Source organism: Enoplosus armatus, chromosome 4 (genome assembly GCF_043641665.1).
Source record: "Enoplosus armatus isolate fEnoArm2 chromosome 4, fEnoArm2.hap1, whole genome shotgun sequence".
NCBI lineage: Eukaryota > Metazoa > Chordata > Actinopteri > Centrarchiformes > Enoplosidae > Enoplosus > Enoplosus armatus.
The window spans coordinates 10,016,893-10,040,347 of NC_092183.1; the positions used below are offsets into that span (position 1 = coordinate 10,016,893).

General features: G+C 42.6%; 1 protein-coding gene across 1 annotated transcript in view; it reads left to right on the plus strand.

The window, feature by feature from the left end:
- The window catches only part of efna5b (ephrin-A5b), an 86,274-nt gene that overhangs the window by 50,257 nt on the left and 12,562 nt on the right, over positions 1-23,455 (plus strand). The window contains exon 2 of the mRNA XM_070904769.1: positions 20,111-20,403. Within this exon, the coding sequence (XP_070760870.1) occupies positions 20,111-20,403 (293 nt within the window). The remainder of the gene's footprint in view (positions 1-20,110; positions 20,404-23,455) is intronic.

Here is a 23,455-nt window from a genome sequence, read left to right on the forward strand (position 1 = left end):
ACAAGACCACTGATGAAAATGTCAGGCGTGTTTGTTAATGATTGGGATGTCCCAGACGAGGTCAGGAGCCTGGCAAGGCAATTAAACATGGGCGGCGTCTGTCCTATCACAGCCGTGTCTAAACAGGCGCTGAAACAAGAAGACAGAAATTTAGTGGACACTGAACGACATCACATTAAAATACACTTCCTCAGTGCTTCTGGGCTAAGTGTGCATTTGTACAATTCTGAGTAATTATACTTAACATATTGTTTTCTCCAACATTGCCCTCCGTCACTTTCTCCCGCAAATCTATTAGAAACCACAGCTAGGAGGGCTTCTGTGTGTGTGTGAGAGAGCATACACATTTGCTTTTGCATTATGAGAGTAGTAGGAGGATGGATAAGTGTGATATAATGACAGGGAGAGAGTGTGATAGAGTGGCAAGGCGGAGAGTGAAGTGGAGATACACATTCAGGCTGATTTGCACAGACAGGGGGAATAGATGGACAGATGTGCAGAGAGTTTCAAGGCCAGGAAAGAAGACTGGTTGTGAGGAGGAGAGAGGAATGGAGTAGGAAGAACAGACCGAAGGATGCATTATAATGTTTGTGTGGTGAGCTGTGCAGGTATATCACAATGTCTCGCTATTAGCAGTGGTCCTGTCACTTTTGCAGAGTGTGTGAGTGACTGCATGGGTGTATGTATGCTTGTCATATGCAGTGCACAAACACAACTGTATTAAAGTGTCTCTTTTTCAAATCTCCTGACATCAAACACTCACTCTGTTTATTGTTTCTTTTATTTTGTGTGTGTCTGTGTCCTGTCTGTCGTCCCCTGTGCCAAGCATTTTGGCAATACTTTTGATCAATGGTCATGCCATTAAAGCTTCACTCAATCGAACAGAATTGAATGTTAGAAAGCAAAAAGCAGCGACTCAAACTCGGCTTCCTTTCTTGCTGTCAGGGCAATACTTCAGCTGCTTATCACCCTGCCAGAGGAATCTATTCTCCGATTTTTTGGCTTGGATCAATGTGAGGATTTAAAAAGATATCACAAAAAAAAGTAACAAATCCTCTCTTTGAGAGAGGAAAAGTGAAAGGAAGACATCTAATAAACCACGTCAGAGTCATAACAAATTCAACTGCAGAGTAGAAATCAGTTATGTCTGAAGTGGAGACATGCTGTGGGCTTGGCAGTTTGGCATCGTGTGCTTTTAATACAGAATGCTGAGAAACACACTCAAGAGACAAGACAAAAGTACTTGCTCGCTGGGGATGTAGTTTGTGTAATTTTGCCATTCAATTCATTAGACATCTTTTCATTTGATGCTCCATGTCTACTCTTTCTTTCTTTCTTTCTTTCTTTAATGCGAGTATGTGTGCACTGCACAACAGTTTTCATTCTGTGCGGTCTGTGCGAGGGAACTTTTTCACTTTTTCTCAGTTTTTGACTGTCTTTCTCTCTCTCTGCCTCCTTCTCTCTGTCTGTCTCTCCCTGATGGGGGTTAAGTGTTCAGGTTAATTGCAGCCCTAAGTGGAGCCTCCGCTGCAGCTAAAGAGGGAGTTTTCACACCATCCTTAATGTCCTTTATTCTTTCTCTCACGCCATCATCTGTCCTCTATTGTTTGAAAGCGACCCTTTGGGAAATACAGTGGGTGTCTGTTCCTGTCTCTCTGTCTTGCATGAGGTTATTGGCACATTTGCTGTGATATATATCACTTTTCTAAAGCTGGTGAATATTTGGGAAATATTCAAAATTACACATAGAGCTGTTTCATTACTATTGTTTACAGTGCTTTGAATGTGAGTTAAATCTTCATAGCTTACTGTAAGATGATGTTTGAGGTGCAACACCAAACAACAGCCCATTCTTTCCCTCCTTGATGTCTCCGTCTCTCGTTTCTTCCCTCTCATCTGTCATCCCTCCTGTGCTGCCAAAAGACAGCCAGGAGGCAGGGAATAGGAGCGGGGTAATAACAGGGAGGAAAGGAAGGAAGGAAGGATGGGAAGGGAGATAGAGAGAGGAAAGGGGAAGCAGTGTGTAATAATTGTGCAATAGAGGGGAGCTGAGAAAAGTACAGAGCGATGGTTTTCACCTGCTGCGCTGTGGCCATTCAGAGAGCTCAGGTGTAGTTTTAGATGTTGTTAAATTTTGAATTATGGTGGAAACAGAACATCATATATAATTAATATTGGTGTTTTATTCTTGGTTGGAGCTTTGGTCTGATCCAGTTTTACAGTGCAACACCTATATACAGCATGTACATACTGCATGTATGTGTCATTTCTCTTCTCTTTGAAGACTAGTTAAACACAACAAGTTTTTTTTTTTTGTCATTTACAGTCATGTAGATGTTGTTAGGAAGGCAGATTTAAAACTCAACATGCTGTTTTGAAGGTTATAACTTGAGTTATGGCTAATTTGTGGTTGCTTCATCTGCGAGGTAAATGTTATTTGTCCAAGTCCGCGAAGGTAGACTGTACGCACTACAAGCCCGTACATGTGATAGAAAAGCAAACGGGATGCTTGTTTCGTGTACTGTATGTATGCTGGCCTAGCCTAGCCCTCTGCTAACACCACTTGATTGACTTGGTTGATTTTTCATATGTGCATAGTAGGCGAGGACATGCAGAAAGGAAGGGTTTTATTACTCTGTAAGTCTCTCTGTATCACACTTTATTTGATTTGGTTCGGCCTTGTTGTTACTATTATTTTTACCCATACTTGATCAGACATGGATGGCTTAGTGTGATAGTTCCAACCAAATACCTGGCTGTGCCTTTAGTGTTTTTGTCTCAGTCCTTTTTGTTCTGAAGTGCGCTGCTATGCTTCTGAAGAGATTTACTGTAGATTTATTGGTCGGCTGCACAGCATCCCTTCTCTCTCTCTGTTTCTCTGCCACTTGCTGCTTACTGTCATTCTACTTCACTTTCTGCTGGTCTTTATTTGCCTTTGTTTTTTACTCCATCTCCGCACTGACTTCCTCTCTCCCTCGTTCTCCTCTCTAATTCTATTCATGAGAGGTGCACACTCCATCATTCTGTCTCCCTATATCTCTGTCTGCCCTTCATTTTCTCTACACCTTTCTGCACTAGAGCGAGATGGAGATGGAGATAGAGAGAGAGAGAGAGAGAGAGAGAGAGAGAGAGAGAGAGAGAGAGAGAGAGATGGACAGATTAGGTGACAGTGATAAGCGATCGATCTCAAGGCCAAACAGCCCAGGGAGGACCCCCCCCCTCCATCTCCCCTCACAGTCTTCGTTTTTCCACTCTCCACCCCTCCGCTCCTCTTCCCTCTCTTCTTTCTCTCTAACCTTTGTTCCCTTCAAACTGACAAAGGTTCATTAAGGATCCACTTTGTGTGTATAAGTGCATGTAAGTGTGTGTGTGTCTGTTTGTGTATGTGTACGCACACTTTTGCCTGTCTGCCTAGTTGATAAGTCATGAAGGATAACTCCCTAAGGTGCCCCTAAAGAGCTTTTAGTGGCTTTCGATCACACACACACATATGCGTACACAACAACACACACACAGGCCTCATTAGAGTTTTTTACAAGCACAAAGCACTTGGTGAGGGATTGTTGGTCTTCCATGCATGTTGGTTCATGTCTGTATGTCAATTTTGCACACTGTTGCTTTTCTGCTCAAACCCATGAGCATAGAGGAACACCGCAGAGACCGTCTTCTGTCCACCTCCTCCCTTGTCAGACCACCCCCCATCATCCCCCTGCGCCTCAGAATGTGCCCGCCGCAGCATATTGCCCTAACGAGGTTGTCTATTGATCAAGTGATGCTCTTTGTTCTGGACGCCTAAATGGACCTTCAGCCACTCTCACCAGGCCTTTATGGGAGCTGTTATGGCTTTGGCCTGATTACAATAGAAGCACTTAAGATGCTCAACGCCTGATGTTTTATGCAAGAGCACGCTCAGCTTCAGAAGTGTACGTCTGCTATATTACAGCGTTCTCCGAGTGTGTGCGATGCTCATTGGTGGCTGGCCATCAGTTTGTTTTTAATGTGAGAGAGTATTGGTTTAGTGTAGATGCTGATGATGAAATCCTGAGCAGCTCAATAGGATGTAGGTATATAAACACAATTTCTGTTGATTCACTCAGTCGCTTGCTTGTCTGTGCATGTTTAAATTCTTGTTTGTACAGTGTGTGCATGTTATTTTTGTGCTTGTGTGTGTTTGTGTACATGCATGCGTGTTCGATTGTGTTGTCGTGCCCTCCTGTGTGCCGGTTTAATTTAAGGCCAACCAACTGTGACCGGGATGCATGTGGAAATATTACCCACAATCCCTTTCACTAAATCCCACGTTTCCCTCCTCTCACTGCCCCCCATCACCTCCCTACCCCCGCCGCATCCTCGCGATAAATAAGCTTTTCCAGCCAATCATTCCCTCCGCTGTTTATTCATGATGCATCCACTTCAAATATTTCACCATTCAACGGTAAATACATTGAGTCGGAGCCGATGAACTATGAAAGCGTCTGTGACGTTATGTGTGTGTCTCAAAGACCATCTGTAACATCAGCCAGTGAGTTTAACGGCAGCCTCGACTTTTGTAGTATTTTGTGAAACGCTGATTGTTTCTGGTATTACTTTGATCCTTTGTCATCTGTCAAATTTGCTCAAATGAGATGTGCAAGTGCTCTCTGTAGTTTTAACAGATGCCTCCTCTCTCTGCCTCACTCTCTCTCCGTCTCCATAAGTTACCCTATTTCAGTCAAACAGCATGAAACCAGAATCTGATATTAAACCCAACCTCTGTGTAAGCCTCATTCTGCATGCCGATGTGCTGAACTGCAGAGATGGTCAATTAGATAGCAACATATGATTTTCATTCTAGTGCTTTGATAATCTCCCTCCCTTTTTTTCTTTTGTCCGTTACCTTATGACATTCTCACTCTTTCATAATCATATTTCTTCTGCTCACACCCCTGCTATTCTTTGAAATATTCGTTATACGTTCAGAAATAAAGACAGAAATAAAATGTTTGTCTTGGATCATGTCATCTTTTTCTTCTTTTCCTTATCTTGATCTGTCTTTTGCTCACTCCCCAAATATCTGGCTGATGTTTCTTTTTCCTGCAACAGAAACAAAAGGTCAGCAGTATTTATGGGAATTCGTGTTTTTGCCTCATTGCTTGAAAAAGGCTGGCTTTTCACTGGAAAAACAAGGAGGAGATACGGCTGGATCTGTTAACAGCTGTGTAAAGTCAGAAACTGTACAACATGCAGGTGATGGTGTGAGTAGGGATTAGTGTATGAAATGATTTGTGTTTGAATTGATCCGTAACACCTGTGGGAAGTTTCAGCCAACCCTACTAAGCCTATACTGCTGACTTGATATGGACAATCTCCTCACACATATTCACACACACACACACAAACTTGACTAATGCCTTAACTGGGACATCTCAACGAGACAACTGTGTGTCTGTGTGTCCGTGATGAAGGGGCCCCTGCTGTGCCCTGATGGGGACATCAATACCAGGCAGTTTAGGCTTTCGACACACCAGCATCAGAGTGTGGAAAGAGAGCAGCAGGTGGAGTGAGACAGGCACAAAATGGAGGACAGACAGAGGGGATAATATTGGACGGACTGATTATTTTGTCGTAAATATGAACAACATTGCTGCAACTTGTGAAAAGGCTGAGAAATACATTTCAACAGATAGCTAGTTTCATTATCTCAATGTTGCAACCAAAGAATATGAAATCAATCAATTAAAGATTATTGTAATAATACACCATATGTGCCATATGCAGTACAACATATGGTCCCAGTTTTAGTCGTAATAATAAGAATTGGACCCTCTTTTATCATACTGATTGATAGTCATTTTATTTTATGAGGTCTTGCAGTACCCAGCCGCGGCATGTGGTGAATGTGCAGTATGCCGTGTTGAAGCAGGAGGCCCTGACAGCGAGCTCAGGTCAGAGGATGAGATGAAGGAGACAGCTGGGGAGGAGTGTATGTTCAGGGATATATGGACAGAAGGACGGAAGGCATTCTCCAACTGCGCTAACTTTAGACCACACATGTCGGTAAACCTCCCAAAACCTGTCCACAGCGTGTCACCACTTGCTTCCATAAAACCCCCTTTGTGAGTGTGTGTGTGCATTTGTGGGTGCGTATATTGGGGAGCATGGCTCTGTTTGCGCAAATCAACCAGAGTGCATAAATAAACAGCACAAAGGGGCCAAATCATTTGCTAGTATAACAAATCCCATCTCTGTGTTGAAATTTCATTTTCCTTCCAGAAGCTTATTGTTTCAATTTCCTGCTCTGCTCTGCGAGTTCAAAAGTTCATGAACTCACAGTTGGAAGTGTGAACAGAATGTAGCTTGTGCCCACCAAGACATGACCTACAGACCTTGTTTCAGAGCCAAAACCTTCTCCCTCCACAGGGGAAAACTCAACTAGGCCAATTAGTTTGAATGCAGAACTAGTTTTGGTTCAGCAAGAATCAATCAGAATCCCTATTATCAGAGGAATGATTTGGGAAGGGATTTGTGTGGGCGTGGGTGTGTGCATATATTTGGATAAGTGGAAAGATGAGGTTTTGGATTGTGTGCTCACGAAGGTAACACGTGGACACACTAATGGTTTGGATAAGGATTGTTCTCTCCTGTTGTGAAGCTCACACAAATACGAGAATGTGGAACAAATAGAGATAGTCATCAACAGACACCCACAGATATCAACAGAAATGCACAGACACACATATGCACATACAGTATTACCCCCCCACACACGTGCAGTGTGTTTGTAACACTAATTGCCCGCGGCCCACTCTCCAGGACAGCAGAACAAAGGCACGCTGAGCATTTTTCAGCCTGTTTGACGTGACACAAAGCTCCGTGAAACTGACAGAGTTCCTGCTCCGTCAAACTGGGCTGAGTTGCGATCAAAGGCAAGGACGGGACCAACTGCTCCCACTTTGCACAGTTTGATCCTGTTTGCTGAGAAACACACTTAGTCTCTTCACAGGGAAACAGAAGAGGGAAGGAAAGTTCCACCATTTGTGCTTAGTAGTCATAAGCAAGTGCCATCACACCCGACAAGGAAAGAAACCTTTTCAATCCGTAACATTTTCACTTGGAGGTCATTCACGCTGAGATTTACAGCTTGCTGTGACGCCTGGATCAAGCCGTTATAAAATAAATATGGAACATGAATCTGCTACTGTAAAATACATAGAATAGGAATTCAAGTATACAGTTTGTTGCAACTAATTTTGATCATCACAGCAACGTAATTCACCAGACAAGGCTCTTATTAAAGCACTTGTTTATGCGTTTCAAAACATTTTTGCTTTTTTAATACATTTTCTGTAAAATACAGTTGTCTGCCAGATACACCAAATATGCGTGTTGTGTGTATGCCAACACTGAACGAGGTCTGTATGCAATAAACACACAAAAAAGCAGCCAGACCAAGGCATGAGTAATGTAAGCCAGTTATAATGAGAGCAATACAAGGATAACTGCAAACTGGCCCTGAACTATACGGTTTAACTTTAAGGGATTTATGTATGCACTCAGATTTGTGTGTGTGCGTGTGTGTGAGCGAGCGTGTGCATGCTCATGTCTGTATTATATAGTGACCTTTGCTGCCCTATATAACGCAGGCATTGCCCACAATAAGACATACAGCCCAAGTACCCGACACACCACTTAACCCCCTGCCTGGGACCTTGACAGCTACTCCATGGGAGGCTGACCCTGAAGGTCCTGGAAAACGCTTTGTTCATACCAAACACACACACACACACACACAAACTTTAGCATTAATACAGACTTAAACTCTGCATATGTATGTACACACATTCCTATACAGTGTAGGAGCTGAAGGACCACATAGCTTTTAAACATGCATGAGGAATTAGCAGAGAGGCCCATGTGTCAGCCCCCACACTGATAAAAACACTGTTGATCCCCCTGGAGTTACAGCTACTGCTCTGTCCTCCTGACCACCTTGCTATAATCTGTCTGCCTCTATATATCTCCCTCTGACACACACACGTGCAATAACAGACGTTGAAATATGTGGAAATACAAATATGTAGAACAGTTTTATTTTCAAAAAAGCAAGAATTCCAAGAAATCACTGATTCTAATGTCTCCAAAAATAAGATTTGCTGCGTGTCCCTGTTTTTCTTCATCGTAAATTTAATACTTTAGAGTTTTGGACAAAAAAAGCATTATGAAGACTTTCTTTGGGCTCTGGGAAAATGCAATGGACATTTTTCACTTTTTCCCCACATTTAAGTGACTAAATGATTAATCAATGTGTCAGAATCGACAGGTTGTTAGCTGAAAGCATTCATGTACACACTAGCCGACATATATGAAGACTATGCATGACTCATCTGTGTATGTAAGCGTACATGCTTGTGTTGTGGCAGAGCAAATGATTAAAAAGACTTTCTCATGTCTAGAAACAGAAGTCCCTTGCTGGTAAACATTGCTGCTGTTGCCTTGTGCCAAGGCTGGTTATGAAGGACTTCCACCATCCCATAACCATCTGCTCTTAAAACACTCTGCCTTTTACAATCAGCAGATGCTCTGGAAATTACCACCTCTTCCCCTCCGCTGCCACATCAACCACATCTCCTGTCTGCCAGATCTCTGGTTCAATAACAGAGTCATAACACTGAGGATGATGGTGAAATTTGATTGTTCTTAAAAGTTATGATTGAACTTGAAAGTTGACTGGAGAGAAGACAGGGGCCGTGCAATCCGATTGTTATCACTGTTAAGATGAAAGTATTTATTAGCCCTTTATAAACCCTAGTTTCAAAAGTTGAAACTTGATTTGGATAGCCGCCAGGATGATAGCTATCAGGGAATATTGCTGTTTTCCTGTTATCTGATGGATGTGTCAACACTGTCTCTTAAGGCTGCATTGTGTAGACTACATTATGACTAAGACAGGTGTACACTGTCTAGACTGATGCCGATAACAGATGAGGCAAAACATGACATGATGTGACAAAACACAGAACACATGAGCTGCTGGCACAAACATTTATTCAAAGAATCCTTCCCGTACACTGAAATAATACATTATGAGTGTCCCTGGGAGTTCAAGCCTTCCTTTGTCTATCGAGCAACATAGAGTGAGAGAATTAGACTATTCTAACATTCTCTAGGTGGAGTTTAAATCATAAGCAGGTCTCAACTAATGTGAGATACCAAAGTTGTACTACATTTCCCTTCAAAGCCCACTTGTATTGCCTTAAGACAGTAATTAGTGTAAAAATGAATGGCTGATGCATCATCTCATGTGAACAAGCTAAAGCCATTAAATGAAACTTTTACAAGGAGTGCAGGCGTGGGAGAACTAGAGGAGTAACGTTACAGATTATAGTGGAAACCGTGAGAAAATCAACCTAGAGCAAAATATTTGTGATAGGAATCCCAACAAGCTGTGTCGTATAGTTTTAACTCAGCGGGATGGGTGCTTGATGCCTAACAAAACATTTCTAAACATGGTTTTATCGAAACCAGTCTGCTCAGGCTCATGTAATATGGAACTGTCCAGGAGTAATCAAGGTGGAAATATGAGAGTTAAGCCGAGGGTGGACAGAGTAGTAACTGATGTAGAGACCTCATTTAACTAGACTGTTTATACCCGTAAGATTCCCAGCAGCACTTGCTCACCTCTTTATAAGCAGCTATACATTTTCATATACAGTAGATCAATACTTTTCATAAAATGGTATAAAAATGGCAGCATGCCAGGATACATATACAATTCCAAATGAAGTGACAGACTTATAAAAGTGAATTATCTTTGCTGTAATAATGTCACATCATAATACAATATGTTAGTGCAGTAATGGACCAGAAAAGAAAGAGTTACAGACAAAAGGTGAAATCTTTATGCAAAAGAACAAAGAAATACTGTGTACAGCTTTGTGATATTCCTCTTTGACCATCTCATATGAACTGCTTCTCAAAAAGATGGTTTTAGATCTACGAGCAAAGATGACGTAAAACAGTCTTTTTTTTGGTAGTTTGAAGACATTTTTGATGTTATCTGAAGGATTTAAAAGGGTTATTAGCTGTAGAGTTTTCTCCCTTGATAAGGATGGAATCCCTCAAGGAAGGAGGAAAGCCTACAAGGTTTTCTCAAGTCAACAGTGATGTATAGACAGGCACAACTATAGCTACAATCTGTCAGTAAAGCAATTACATCCCACAGATAAACACATAACAGTTCCCATTTGACCTCCCATGGCTCCTGCTTTAAGTATTACATACCTAACTCAACCTAAGAGAGCCTGACACACACGGTATGCATGCATGCACACACAGTAACACACACTGTACAGTAGTATACAGTCAGTGGTTTGTGAACTGTGAAAGGGGCGAGGGGTTTTATGAAAGTGGTGCCATTATAACATCCTGACACAGCTCCATGGCAACCTACCTTGAAGGTCAGTGTGTGTTTGACGTGTGTGTATTTAGTGTATGGATATACAGTACATGGGAATAGGTATGTGTGCGTGCATGTGTGTTTACATGGTTGTGATGCGAGTCTTAATGATCAGTACAATGGGTGAACACACTGGCTCGCTGGGAGGAGACAGACAGGACACATACATGTTTGTGTGTCCCCTTTTCATCACTGCCTTTTTCTCTTTTCATCCCTGCTTCTATGTTTTCTTCTACCCACGTTAACCCTTTCCCTTGATGTTCCCATCCATCTTTTGCAGCTTTTATACCTTCATACATGCCTTTCTTCTTTTTTCCCTCCTCCCACTCTGGATCTCTCCTGCCTCTCCCACATGGTATGCTTCTTTTCCATTTTTTTTTTCTGTCCATCTCTGCCCTTTTTTGCCAGCTTTCCTACTCATTCCACTCCTCCATCCATCTGCTGATCATTTGTCCTGAGAGACAGAGTGAGACAGGGAGTGAGGGGGGGGGGGGGGGGGGGCAACAACAGAAGAAAAGTGGGCTGACATTCTTCTGTAGTGGGCTATATACAGGTGGGCCACAGGAGGTGGATGAAGTAGAAAGAAAGTAGGAGGAGAGAGGAATGTGTGTAATAGCCTTTTCATACAGGAGATATGACGTAGGTCTACTGAACACATTCTCTCCCTTTTGCTGCCTTTTTTTTGAGTAGATTATAGTCTTTAAATCTCAATAAGAAGTAACATTTTCATCTTTAATACAAATGACTGTTCGCAAAAGCAGAGTAGTGCCCAGTCTGTGTTCAACCCAGATCGGGAGGGATTTCATCTCGTTTTGATCGGATTTCTTCAAAATGTAAAGGAGGTTCTACTACGTTTATCTACAAATGTTCTAAGGACTATATAGTTCAAAACCTACCTATTGTGCTGTTATGCATGTTTTCCCAAATGAAGGTCTAATTTATTCAGGTCATTAAATACATTCATTGGATTTAAGTGTGCAGAGCCTTCTACTTTCCTGTTTTTGGCCTTCTTGCACCTAAGCATTATGCAATGTCGTTTACTGTGTATAATGCAAACATGCAGTGTTTGCTTGTATCTGTGTTTACAGAGGCATGTTACCCCACCTATCAGTGTTCAGTTCACTTATACTTATGTAAGCATTAACTGTCGCAGCCACACAGCAACTTTTCGCAGCCATGTGGGTTGTTGCTGTTGTTGTTTTTTTCTAACCTCCTGGAACTCATTCACAGCTAGCTGGCTATTCAGAGCCGAGTGCCGGTAACAGGGAACAACAGACCAAGGTTTCAGCTTTGTGTCTATCTGTGTATGATGTCCTTCTCTCTCACACATACACACACACATTAGGAGGCCATGTTACACGGCTCAGAGCTATTTCATTGCTGCTGTTCTGTCTCAGTTGCCAAATACCTTGTCACTATAAAACAATGACTTATGATTAATGGCAAACCCGTCTGCCACTCAATGATGTATGGCTATTAATTGACACTAACTGCCCATGTGTGGTCGTGTATAAACTCACATGCATCTACGGGCGCGCACACACCCACTCTGGTCCCGGTAAACATGTCAGAGCGTACAGTATTTACAAAGGGATTGAAGTGGGTTTGGGGCAGCAATGATTCAGGAGAATAGCCCCAGGGCCTGACAGGATGTTGGGGGATGTGTCATTTTTCCCTGACTCCCTTGGTGACGAGCAGAGACATAAAGAAATCCTTTTACACACAGAGAGATATACACAGACCCACATACACACACTCAGCCATTCACTCACATATATAGCCTACACACATCAGTGTTATACACCCATAAAAATGGTTGTTTGGCAGAGTAGTGAGTAGATGAGCTCAGAGGAAGTATCTGTCTGTCTTTTCCCCCCCTCTGTTTTGGATTTGAGCTGCAGCATGTTAATGCAGACTACATCAAACAAGCGCTGGAGCCCTACATCGCGCTGTTTCACTCGGCTTTAAGAGCAGAACAAGAACTTGTCTGTCACTGCTCTTAATTCATTGTCTCCCTTGGGCAAAATGAGCGCTGACAGACATAAATGGCAGAAATGAATATTGTAAGATCACAGTCAAGGGTGGTGGTGGTGGTGGTGGTGGTGGTGGTGGGAGAGAGTGGGTGTGAAGAAGCGGGGGGGCTGGAGAGATGGGAGAGGGACAGCTACAGAGAGAAATGTAGGAAAAAGGGTCGAGATGGAAGGATGAATGAGACTAGATTGGGGGAAGAGAGAGGAAGGAATGCATGGGTACGTCCCTGTGTCCCTCACTGCTGACAGTCAGTATATTATACTGGGCTGACCACCTGCTCTGAGTCTCCAGTACACCCTCCATAAAGCTACAGCAGATGGACACAATAAAATGCACCATGACCAGCAGCTATGCCCCCATATGTGTGTGTCCATTACAGCAGATATCCCGTATAAATATATTAAAATATTCCTACATTCACGCACACCCCTGCCCTCCACCATGTCCCCGAGGCAATACCAGTAATATGTGATACTCTATAGGTCTGATGTCCTCCGTGTCTTCTCCCCATAGCCTCCCAGTGCTGTAAACCTATCGGCCAGTTAGCCAGCAAGGAATGCGGCCATCAACTCGTATAACAAGTGAAACTCTCACATGTTCTTCCTCTGACTTCACTGCTCTCTCTCTGTCTCTGACTAGCTGTCTCAATAGCAGTATTTTGGGGGTTGCGTTGCTTTTTCTCCTCACAGTATCATGTTCTTTGATTTTTAAAACATCTAAGAAGGTGCTACAAACCAAAGCGTAGAGCAAGAACTTGAAACAAGATCTTAGATGTTAGAGGGTAACTCCGGTTTGTAACAACTTGTATTGTTTTCATAGATTTAGTTATCATTCCTGTTGGTATTAATTGTACGCTGTAGATCTAGGAACATGGCAACTTCTACAGGGCAAGAAACACAAGCAGTCAGATAATGCAGGTTTTTTTCTGAAGAAAAGGCAGGCAAACTGTAAAATTATTGCCCAAATGTCAATACAGGCCTACTTACTGGTTCAAATACAACCAACTGGACTTACTGAATTGTGCAGACACACAGTTTGACTGTGCAAAGAGGGATTATTACCAACATTTCAGATGGTTTAGATAACCTGGCTAAATTTTTGGCTTGTTTACAACCTAGCAATGTCCCATATTCCATTGTGTTGCATTAAACTGAAATTATCCTTTGAAGCCACCTCTCCCCTTGTTTGTCATGTAATCTTTTTGAGCAGGTTGTTTCTGCTTTGTGAGATTGTTAGACTGGTGGAGAAACAGTCTGTTGTTTATGTATGAGCTGTAATATGAGTACCCCAGAAGGTGGTATTGTCATTTCTTGCCAGTCCCTCAGACAAAAAGAAAAATGTTTTCCATCTCCAGGTTCCAAAGAAAAGAGAATTGCTGAAATGGCGGTCTGGTGAGGAATTTAATTTTACAGTCAGAATGATTGTGGAGTGGAAATATTGGAAGCAGTTATCTGTTCCTCACCCCTCCCCTCGCTCTCCATTACACTCCTTTGCCATCAGTATTAACAAGGTGAATACCTCACTGGATAGAAGGCCAAGTCCCTTTTCTGACTGCTGTTAAGAACAAGCATAATCAATTGCAACAGCCTCTCTCTGTCTTTCAATTCTTTCTCTTTCTTTCCACTCTCCTCTCTCTTTCATCCTCTGACCCCAAACCAATCATCTGTTATTAGACAACTGCACAAACTATATCAAGAAGTGTTTGCGACGCGTTGAAAGGTCCTGAACAGGCCTTTGAATGTTTACTCAAGTCGGGGGGTTCAGTCAGAGTTCATCTCCTCTTGGCTAAACATATTTTCCCTCTGGACCAAAATCAACAAATGATCTTTCAGTTTAGGAACATGCACACATATACACACACACATCCGCATAAGCATACACACATTCAACAGGATATCACAAGTTTTGCCTTTTAAGGTCCCAGTGCATTTCTAGTTTCTAGGTTACTGTGATTTGATTTATCAGGCAACGGAACATTGCCTGAGGATATTAAATTGAAAATATATCAGATGTATGAATTTCAACAGGGAGAGGTGAAATAATGTAAATAGATCGGATTTTGGGGTCACGAGCGCGACTGGGCCGAGCGGGAAACTCAGGCAGGCGGAAAGAAAATCAAGAAAGAGAAGGGGCAGGAGTGAGAAAATACAGAGAACGGAGGGAAAAGAGGTAGAGACAAACAAAGATGATCTTTTATACTCAGGTAGAGGGGGCTTTGACTTGGTAATGCATGCAGCTGTCAGCAGTGTGTAAGTGCTATTGTCTTGGCAGTTAAAGAACATGAAGCAGGATTGTTTCAGGCACTTCCTTTCACATTAAAAGTCCACCCTCTTTACAGCATTTTGTCACTGTGCATTCATCAATTGTCCGTCCTTAAAGTCAAAAAACAGTTTTGCAGTGACAATCTCTCTCACAAAAACAACAAAGGAGACAGAAGAAAAGCATGACAGAGTGAGAATTTTCGAGAGTATCTTTTCCCATATGTGTTAGTAATCACTCTCCGACGCTCCTTCTGGGTCACACCTTTGAGCTGTGGTATTTAGAGCAAAGCGCTGCTACGGCAGCACATTGAAAAGTTCCTCTTTCTACTGAATCTCACTTATTCAACTGGTTAGATGACTCGGATGGCTCTCTGCCTCTACCTGCCACCGAGCTCTTGCTCTCCTCCTTTTCTCTGTCTTTCTCTTTCACTCAGGTTAGCTATCTCTCCCTGTCCTTCTTGCTTTCTGTCTGCAGCCACTGGTGCACAGCTCAGAGAAGTGGCTGATGGGAGTTCATTGGGTACAGTGTGTGTGTGTGCTCGCGCAATGCCTGTGCGTGTAAGTGTAGTTGTGTGTGTTTGTCTCTCTCTGAGTGTGTGTGTGTGTGTGTGTGTGTGTGTGTGTGTGTGTGTGTGTGTGTGTGCCCGGGTGTATGCACAGCAATGTCACTGGGCTGTGTAATTGAAATGGAAATGAGCCAATCAGCAACTGCAGTGGTGTGCCACCTTACCCTGCATTCACTTCACTGTTCCAGCTCTCCCAAACTCACTCTCTCTGTTTGTGACTCTGTGTTTGCGTGTGTGAGTGTCTCCATGTCCCTGTGTGTGTGTGTGTTTTTGCTGACAATACTTGGCCCTTCAGTTTCAGCCCTGAGGGCCTGAGGGGGCGGTGTGAAAATGTAATCAGTTGGTAATAAAGATTATCTCCCTCTCTCTCACTCACTCACTGACTAAGACGCGCACACATATGCACCCACGCTCTGTGTCCAGCTGATTTCCCTGGCTTTGTGTTGTGACCCACAGCTCACTGGGACAGCTGTGGCATAACAAAGACATGTAATTATCACCATTTGACAATTAGCAAACCATCCAACTTTGCTCCTTAATTACCTATTTTACTGCTGGAAGGCCTCTGCTGCCTCTCTCTGCTGCTACGCTTTTCTCACAAGAATGGGAAAGATTGTCGCTCATGATGTTGCCATTAGTATGTCGTAAAATAGGGAGTGATTGTGGTGGTTGTGTGTGTGTGTGTGTGTGTGTGTGTGTGTGTGGCATTGGGGGAGTTGCGACGGCAACTCTGCACCAACTCCATCTGGACACAATTTCTTATATGAATAGTACCAGCTTTTAGCTCTCATCTTAGGAACATTAATAAGAAATAAACATGTAAGCAGTTACTGTAAGGATTTTGGAGTATGCCAACAAAATGTGACATTTGTTAGTGTTTAATTATAACATATAATCATTAAAACTACTATTTAATTGATACATTTCAAAAAGCATTGTATATTGATGAACTAAATGAGCATTTATTCCATTTACTAATGTGTCTGCCTATCACATGCCATCTCACAGTTAATTTGCCTTTAATATTTACAGCTTACGTTTAGTAATAACTTTAATTTAGAGACAATTCTCTTTGATTTAAAGCTGTGAGCAGTGTGTTAACTAAAAATTAAATGAGGTCCAACCCATAGAGCAGCAGCGACTCCTCTGCTTGGCTAGTTGTTACGTGTAGCACATTGCTGCTGCCTTCTTTGGTACACAGTAAGAAGTGCGGGAGTCACTGTGTCAGATCATTTTATAAATTGATTATCATTAAACAATGAGAACATCTATAATTATTCTGGTAGAACACTCCAGGCACACATACACACAAAACAGCCTATTTCTTATGCAGCTTCAATTGACATTTTCTTTTGTGCCCACTGGTTCAGTTGATCCTACAGTATCTTTGCGATTACTCTCCTCTATTGACCCTGATGTTACTGTCCCGTCTCTCCCGCCTACATTTCACTCTCTGAGATTCTGACAGAGCACAGCCTTGATTTGCAACCTCTTGGTGCTTGTGTGTCCTATGCAGAGCCCGAACAACACATGTCCATTTCGTATTGAAGAACGGTTTCCCTCTTTCTGCTGAAAAGTGGGGACTGTTTATAGAACAGCAGCAGCCGCTTAAAGCTGCTATCGCCATAAACAAGACACCAGCCGCATCTAAAACTCCAGCATTAGCCCCTTGATAACAAGTATTTTTACAAGGACAATAAACTCAGCTTTCTACAAAATACAAGAAGTTCTCCGGGAGACATCGTGATGATAATCCTGCACTGAATAGACTTGGAGAAAAATGTACAGCTTTGGCTTCTACACGCAGTCATGTTGTGCACATACAGTTTTAGTAGAATCTCCTTTAATGATAAATGCATGGTTGAATGACTCCTATGCAAATACTTGGATTCACTGGGAGCATGGTAATATTATCTGCATTCTTCAGTCTTGCTACCGCCTTTTTTGTATTGACTCACCCTCTTTTGGAACCAGGTCCTTCTCTCTCCCACCCTGCCTGTTTGTCACCCTCACTCTCTTTCTCACTCTGTGCCATTAGCAGCTTCTGGCTGTCTCACTGCTGTTCCTTTGCCAATGTGCCAGGGAGCTCACTGAGCTGATAACACAAACCTAATGTATGCGCGTGGAGCTGTGTACTGGGTGTGTGTTTGTTGCATATATGTGTGTGTGTGTGTGTGTTACATGTTACAAATGCCTGTCCTGTCCCTTTTTATGTGCTCACTCACCCAAACATCCTCTGCTTCATTTGCAGTCAGGGCCACGAGCCACTATTCTGACTGCTGAGGCAGGGAGAGAAGGGCAGCTGAAACATCACACACACACACGTACAGATATGCACAAACACGCCCACACACACATTCTCTCTCTCTCTTTCACACACACATACAGTACACACACACACACACACACACACACACACACACACACACACACACAGAAGCTGGGGCGAGAGCGGATGGGAGGATGTGACCATTAAGTCAGTGACATTTTAAAGCAGTGAGGGTGATGCATTGCTCTTCCTGGACCTCCACAGACATGTTTTAAATGAGATGTTACAGATGAGCTACTCCATGCCTTGGTTGTAAACACCCTCACATTGGTATTTACCCTACCCAGGTAAACGCAGGAAAGCAACATTTCATGCTAGCCCACGCTCACACACACACACACACAGGCACATAAATAAATATACAGAGCAGAACCAGCAGACACACATGATCACATTAATGAGAAATGGCTGTGGTTCGATTTGTCACTTGATTGTTACATTAATCATTCGATTATAGCAACATAAACTAAGTGACAAGTGAAGGCGCCACAACTAGATTTTGCTCAAATTGCTATTTGATCTCCAAAACAACTGGTCTGGTTCAGATTGTGATTGTAATTCCTTGTAGTTTGTCTAGACATACTGCAGATTGAAGTAAGCGCAAGCTAAGCAGGATAAGCATTTTCAATGCATGCACAGCGATGTGATCTTAGAAAATCCATTCTTTATAGTCAGAACTCAAATATCACATTGAAATAACGAGCAGAGCTGTAGTTTTGAATTGAGAAAGCAAATAAGTGGATGGAAAGGGAGCAGCAGGGAAAAGGAGGACGAGGAAGAGATGCTGATGAAAATACTATGCTGCACAATGGTATAAAAATGTCAGTAATGTTCTCTTAGGTTGTTTCAGACATTTAGTGCCAATCACTGGTATTTCTAGACCAACGGCAAGATAATATTCCTTGATTTCTGTACAAAATCTTTAAGACACAATGTACATGAGAACTACAGAAAAGTCAAGTCAAGTCAATTTTATTTATATAGCCCAATATCACAAATCTCAAATATGCCTCCAGAGGCTTTATAATATGTACAGCATACGATGACCTGTATCCTTAGACCCTCGATTCAGATAAGGAAACCAATAGATGTCGTGTGTACAGAATAGACCAACATAGTAAAAATACAGTATGGACAATCAGGACAACAAAATCATAGATAGACTGTAAACATATATGAAGAATATTGATCCGGGAGATAGATAGACAGGTAGGACTTTAGCCACACAACCTCCTCTCCACCATGGAGACCCTGAAAGAGAACTACACAAAAACACAAGAGTGCATTGCGAGAGAAAGAGGTCACCATGCTGCGTGTGTACTGCTTCAGTATGTTAATCCTGAGGCTCCAGAGTCCTCGGGATAAAATTATTTTAGCCTGTTATGTGTTCTGCCCCTTGTGTGTTCTGGGGCTTGAGGAGCCCTTCTTATAGACAGCAGTGGCAGTTTTCAATTAAAAGTTTTGTCAAAACTCTTGTCAGGTTGTGCTCTTACAACATTAAAGACTGGGTCTCAATTATAAACTTGCACCACCTGGCTTCTGGGTGAAGTCAGTGGCACCAGCTGTGTGTGTGTGTGTGTGTGTGTGTGTAATTGTGTCGCTCTGACAGTGCTTCAAGTGTGTGTGCTAAATTGAGGGCATCCCGAGCAAGTTTACAGGTGTCCAATGTTTTCTCTGTGAGGCCCCCTGTGACCCAAAGGGGTCATACCATCCTAGACCCAGCCAGAAACTCACAACACAGGAATTGCTCTCTAATTCTGGTAGATGTGAAAATTGCACTGTTGAGAGACCTATGTTGTGGGCAACAGAGAGGAAATTGTGTATGTGTGTGTGTGTAGATGCAAGCTTGTGACAGTGCATGGCCTTTTGATGAATCTGCCTGTATGTACTGAAGCCCTCTGACCCTGTGTGGCCTGTTCTATATCATTGCTGTTGTAAAGATGCCTCACCGCACAGCCCTCAGAGACAGCCAGGGCCTGTATTTTTCCTATCATGACATTTACTGTCTGGACCATCCTGTATCCCCGGGATCATTTCTGCTTTGCACTCAGCCTGAGGTTGTCCGTCTGTAGACACTTGTTTTGAAGACCTAAAACTGTTTTCTTGTAAGCATATTTTCTCAGGCTTGGATCCTTCAGTTTGCTATCATTCGGAAGGCAGATGTGTGTATGTGTGAGTAAATATATGTTGCAATGATAGATTTATAGATAAACCAACCCACCCGAATTTATTGAAGCCAGAAGATGAGAGCGCTGGTGCTTGTAAATTTCCACACACCATTGAAAGAGTGTCGAGAGATCAAACCTGCATTCTCTGCATATAAGCTGAATTCATACAAACTTTTATCCATAATAATTGAACTGTACTGAAGTAACGTAGCATGTACATCAATCAAAATCAGGTGGTCTGCACTTAAACCTATATGCTTCATATAAATATCAACATGTTAACCTTTTCCTGTCTCTTTTCTCTTCTGTTTTACAACCAGGTTCCATCGTGGGGACTACCACATTGACGTGTGCATAAACGACTACCTGGATGTCTACTGTCCTCACTACGAAGACACAGTGCCTGAGGAGCGGACGGAGCGCTATGTCCTCTATATGGTCAACTACGATGGCTACAGCACGTGCGACCACACCGCCAAGGGCTTCAAACGCTGGGAGTGCAACAGGCCGCACTCCCCGAACGGGCCGCTCAAGTTTTCAGAGAAGTTTCAGCTCTTCACTCCCTTCTCCTTGGGCTTCGAGTTCAGACCGGGCAGAGAATACTACTACATCTGTGAGTCATGATTGCTTCGTGCACAAAAGGACGGGTGACAAATTAAAGGACAAAACAATATGAGGTGTCTTAGTCAGGTGTTGGGCCTCCATGAGCAGACAGAACAGCTTCAGTGCTGCTTGGCATAGATTCTCAAGGTCTTTTAGACTCTACTGGAAGGAACAGCATTCTTCCAAAAGATATTAGGGTGTTGAAATCTTGTGAAGGTAACAATATATGTTTCACACCAGTTTCATACTCGTAATTGTTTCATCATAGCATAATAGTAATAACTCAGAATGGCGTATTTTCTGGCAGTCCCCTGGGTCCCCCTTTAAGGGGACGATTGGACAATGGGACTCGAAGCCCACAATCCCTGGCTTAGGAAGCCAGTGCCTTATCCATTAGACCACTGGGGCTATACTGGCTTCCAATGAGGGCCCGTCGATAAGGTCCTGCTATCGCCTGTGGGGCTTTTATATAGAAATCCAGTCTACTTGGTTTCTGTTGCCATTTGGAGGCTTTTATCTAAGCATCTGCATTTGTGCATTTGCCTTTCATTTCTCACCCGTCTGTAGATTCAACAGAGTGCAGTAAAAGTAGTAACATATCATGGAGCTGCTGATTTTCATATCAGAAGTACTATGATGTGTGTAATATGTTTCCACAATCTGCACAAAAACCCACATGCATTCACGGAAAAAATACGAATCCAAATAACATGACATGAATTACAAACCTAGATGGCCCTTTCCTGACCTAACGCTTTCCTTTTAATACAACAGAGAAGAAGAGGGACACACACACACACACACACACACATACATTTTCCCCTCACCCATGTTTTCACAACTTCAGCACAGAGCTTTGAGAGTGGCATTACAGTGATCCGACGCTTTCATGCTCTGCTTTCAGCCCAGCTTTTCACACTGCTCTCATCACTCATGGAAAACTCTTCCCTAAAATGGCAATGGAATTCATGGGGGAGTTAAATTGAGACAGTTTGAAAGTTATAGCTCACTTCCCCTGCTGCACAATACTGTATCCTTCAAAAAGGAGTGCCCTCCTCTCTGCATTATGTTACGCTCCCATTCAGCTCGCGTTGGATGTTAAGTTGTCTGCTTCTTGGCATAGAAACTGAGCCTAACTGAGTTCATCTGAAGTTGAAGCCCCTGGGAAATTAGGTTTTATCAAAGCAAGGTGATAGAGTGGAATTGAGTTGAGTATGTCCTCCCACCACAGACTATTCTCACATGGGAGAGATGGAGGAGTAACTGTCAGTAGGCGCAGTCACCGCCACTCGCTCAAAACACATTTGTCATAGGGATACACTGATATTACAAAATAGAAAGCATAGTTATGTTGTTATATGGGTGGCATTAATGCACTATCATGCAGTGTGATGCAGTATTGCTTCAGGTGTCGAAGGAAAAGTTAAAAGGTCTGTGCACTTTGCGGGCTAATGTATGAGAAAAACTGTATAAATTCCTTCTCAGCAAGGGGGGGTTTTAGTTTTTGACAGTTAACACCCTCCTGCTAAACGCCGCTGGTTATACTATACTTTCTAACTGTTTGTCTGTAAAGTTTGGCCTGTGGTGTTAATGCAGCTCTAGGTGGCTGTCAAACCCCTGCGTCTTTGTGTTTTCTCCTTCTCTCAGAGACAGTGTTGAAAGAGTCTGGAGCGTAGCTGAGCCGAGCTCTACACGCTGAGATCTGTTTTCTAAATTGGCACCTTTTTATGAAGCAGTTAACCTGACAGCCAGCCAAGACTTCTGTCCTTTATTCATTTCACGTGTTTCGCTCTCTCTCCCTGCTCCGTGACACTTTACAGTTGAAGACTGGAGTAAAATGTCCCTAATTTTTGCCGTTGTTGCCGTGGTGAATAGGTGTTTTTTTTTCTCAAGCTTGTCCACAAAACAAATAGCCTCAAATCCTTTCCAGAGGCCTTTCAACAACTAGGTGTTTGGCCATTTGTCTGTTAAAAAGTAACCAGATTTTCCTTTGCTTTTATAGCCAATTTGCATTGACAGTCATACTAAATGAGACAAGGGAAAAATGGAAATCTCCGAAGTTGTGAGCGCAGATGGGGGTTAGCGAAGGGTTATAGAATTCATCCACTCCCTCAAGTCTATTTCGAACATATTTTTTTTCCCATTTCTGTTGAGAGATGCTTGTCCTAAGGGCTGGATTAAATTACACTGCGACCGACAGGGCTTCCATGGAACACATCCATTCTGCTGTAGCACGCCATATTGGTTTAGTGGCCGGCGGCTTCATTGGCTATTGAATGATTCTAGCGTATAGCGTCTCTGGCTACTGCGGCGGATATTAAAGTCATCTACCATGAAGTTGTCTGACATGTGATTTCCCACTGCCATTGTGTCCAGTCTGAATGTCCATAAGTAGCAGGGGAGATGGCTGCTGATGGATTGGACAGTGTCTTTAGTGGACAGAATGTAGAGCTGAAGGATGAAGATTGAGAGAGGTGGTGAGGTAGTTACATTACTACACCTGCCAATTCAACAACATCTGTTTCCATCGGTACCACCACCATCATAATCCTCATCATCATCATCACCATGAGGGAGTCTTCCTCAACCCCTAGCAGTAGAAACATACAAGACCTTTCAGGTTGCATTGGGTTACATCATTTTTGTACTCCTTTAATCTTAAGAATTCTGAGATAAATACAACTTTCTAACTGAGGAATAAGTAAACAGGCTGCAAAATTAAATCACAACAGGGAATTTTTTAAAAAAGAGTATAACCTAATTACGGTAATTTTCTTAGGGATTACATTTTGGCTTAACATACTACTGTTATAAATATTCAGGAGTTAAGATGGTGAAAACATTGGCTCAGACTTGATTGTCTCTAATCTTTTATCTCTAATCTTTTTAAAAGAGCAAAACTAAAAGCCACATTACACCAGAGGCAGGTCTGTTTGGCACCAATTGCAACAACGTAAGGTCATTTGAGTTGGAGTAAACTTTTCAGGCAAATTTTTCAAGTTCTTTCAATTTCTTTTTCCTTTGTGTACTCTATGCTTACATGCACAGCTCATTTAATTAAC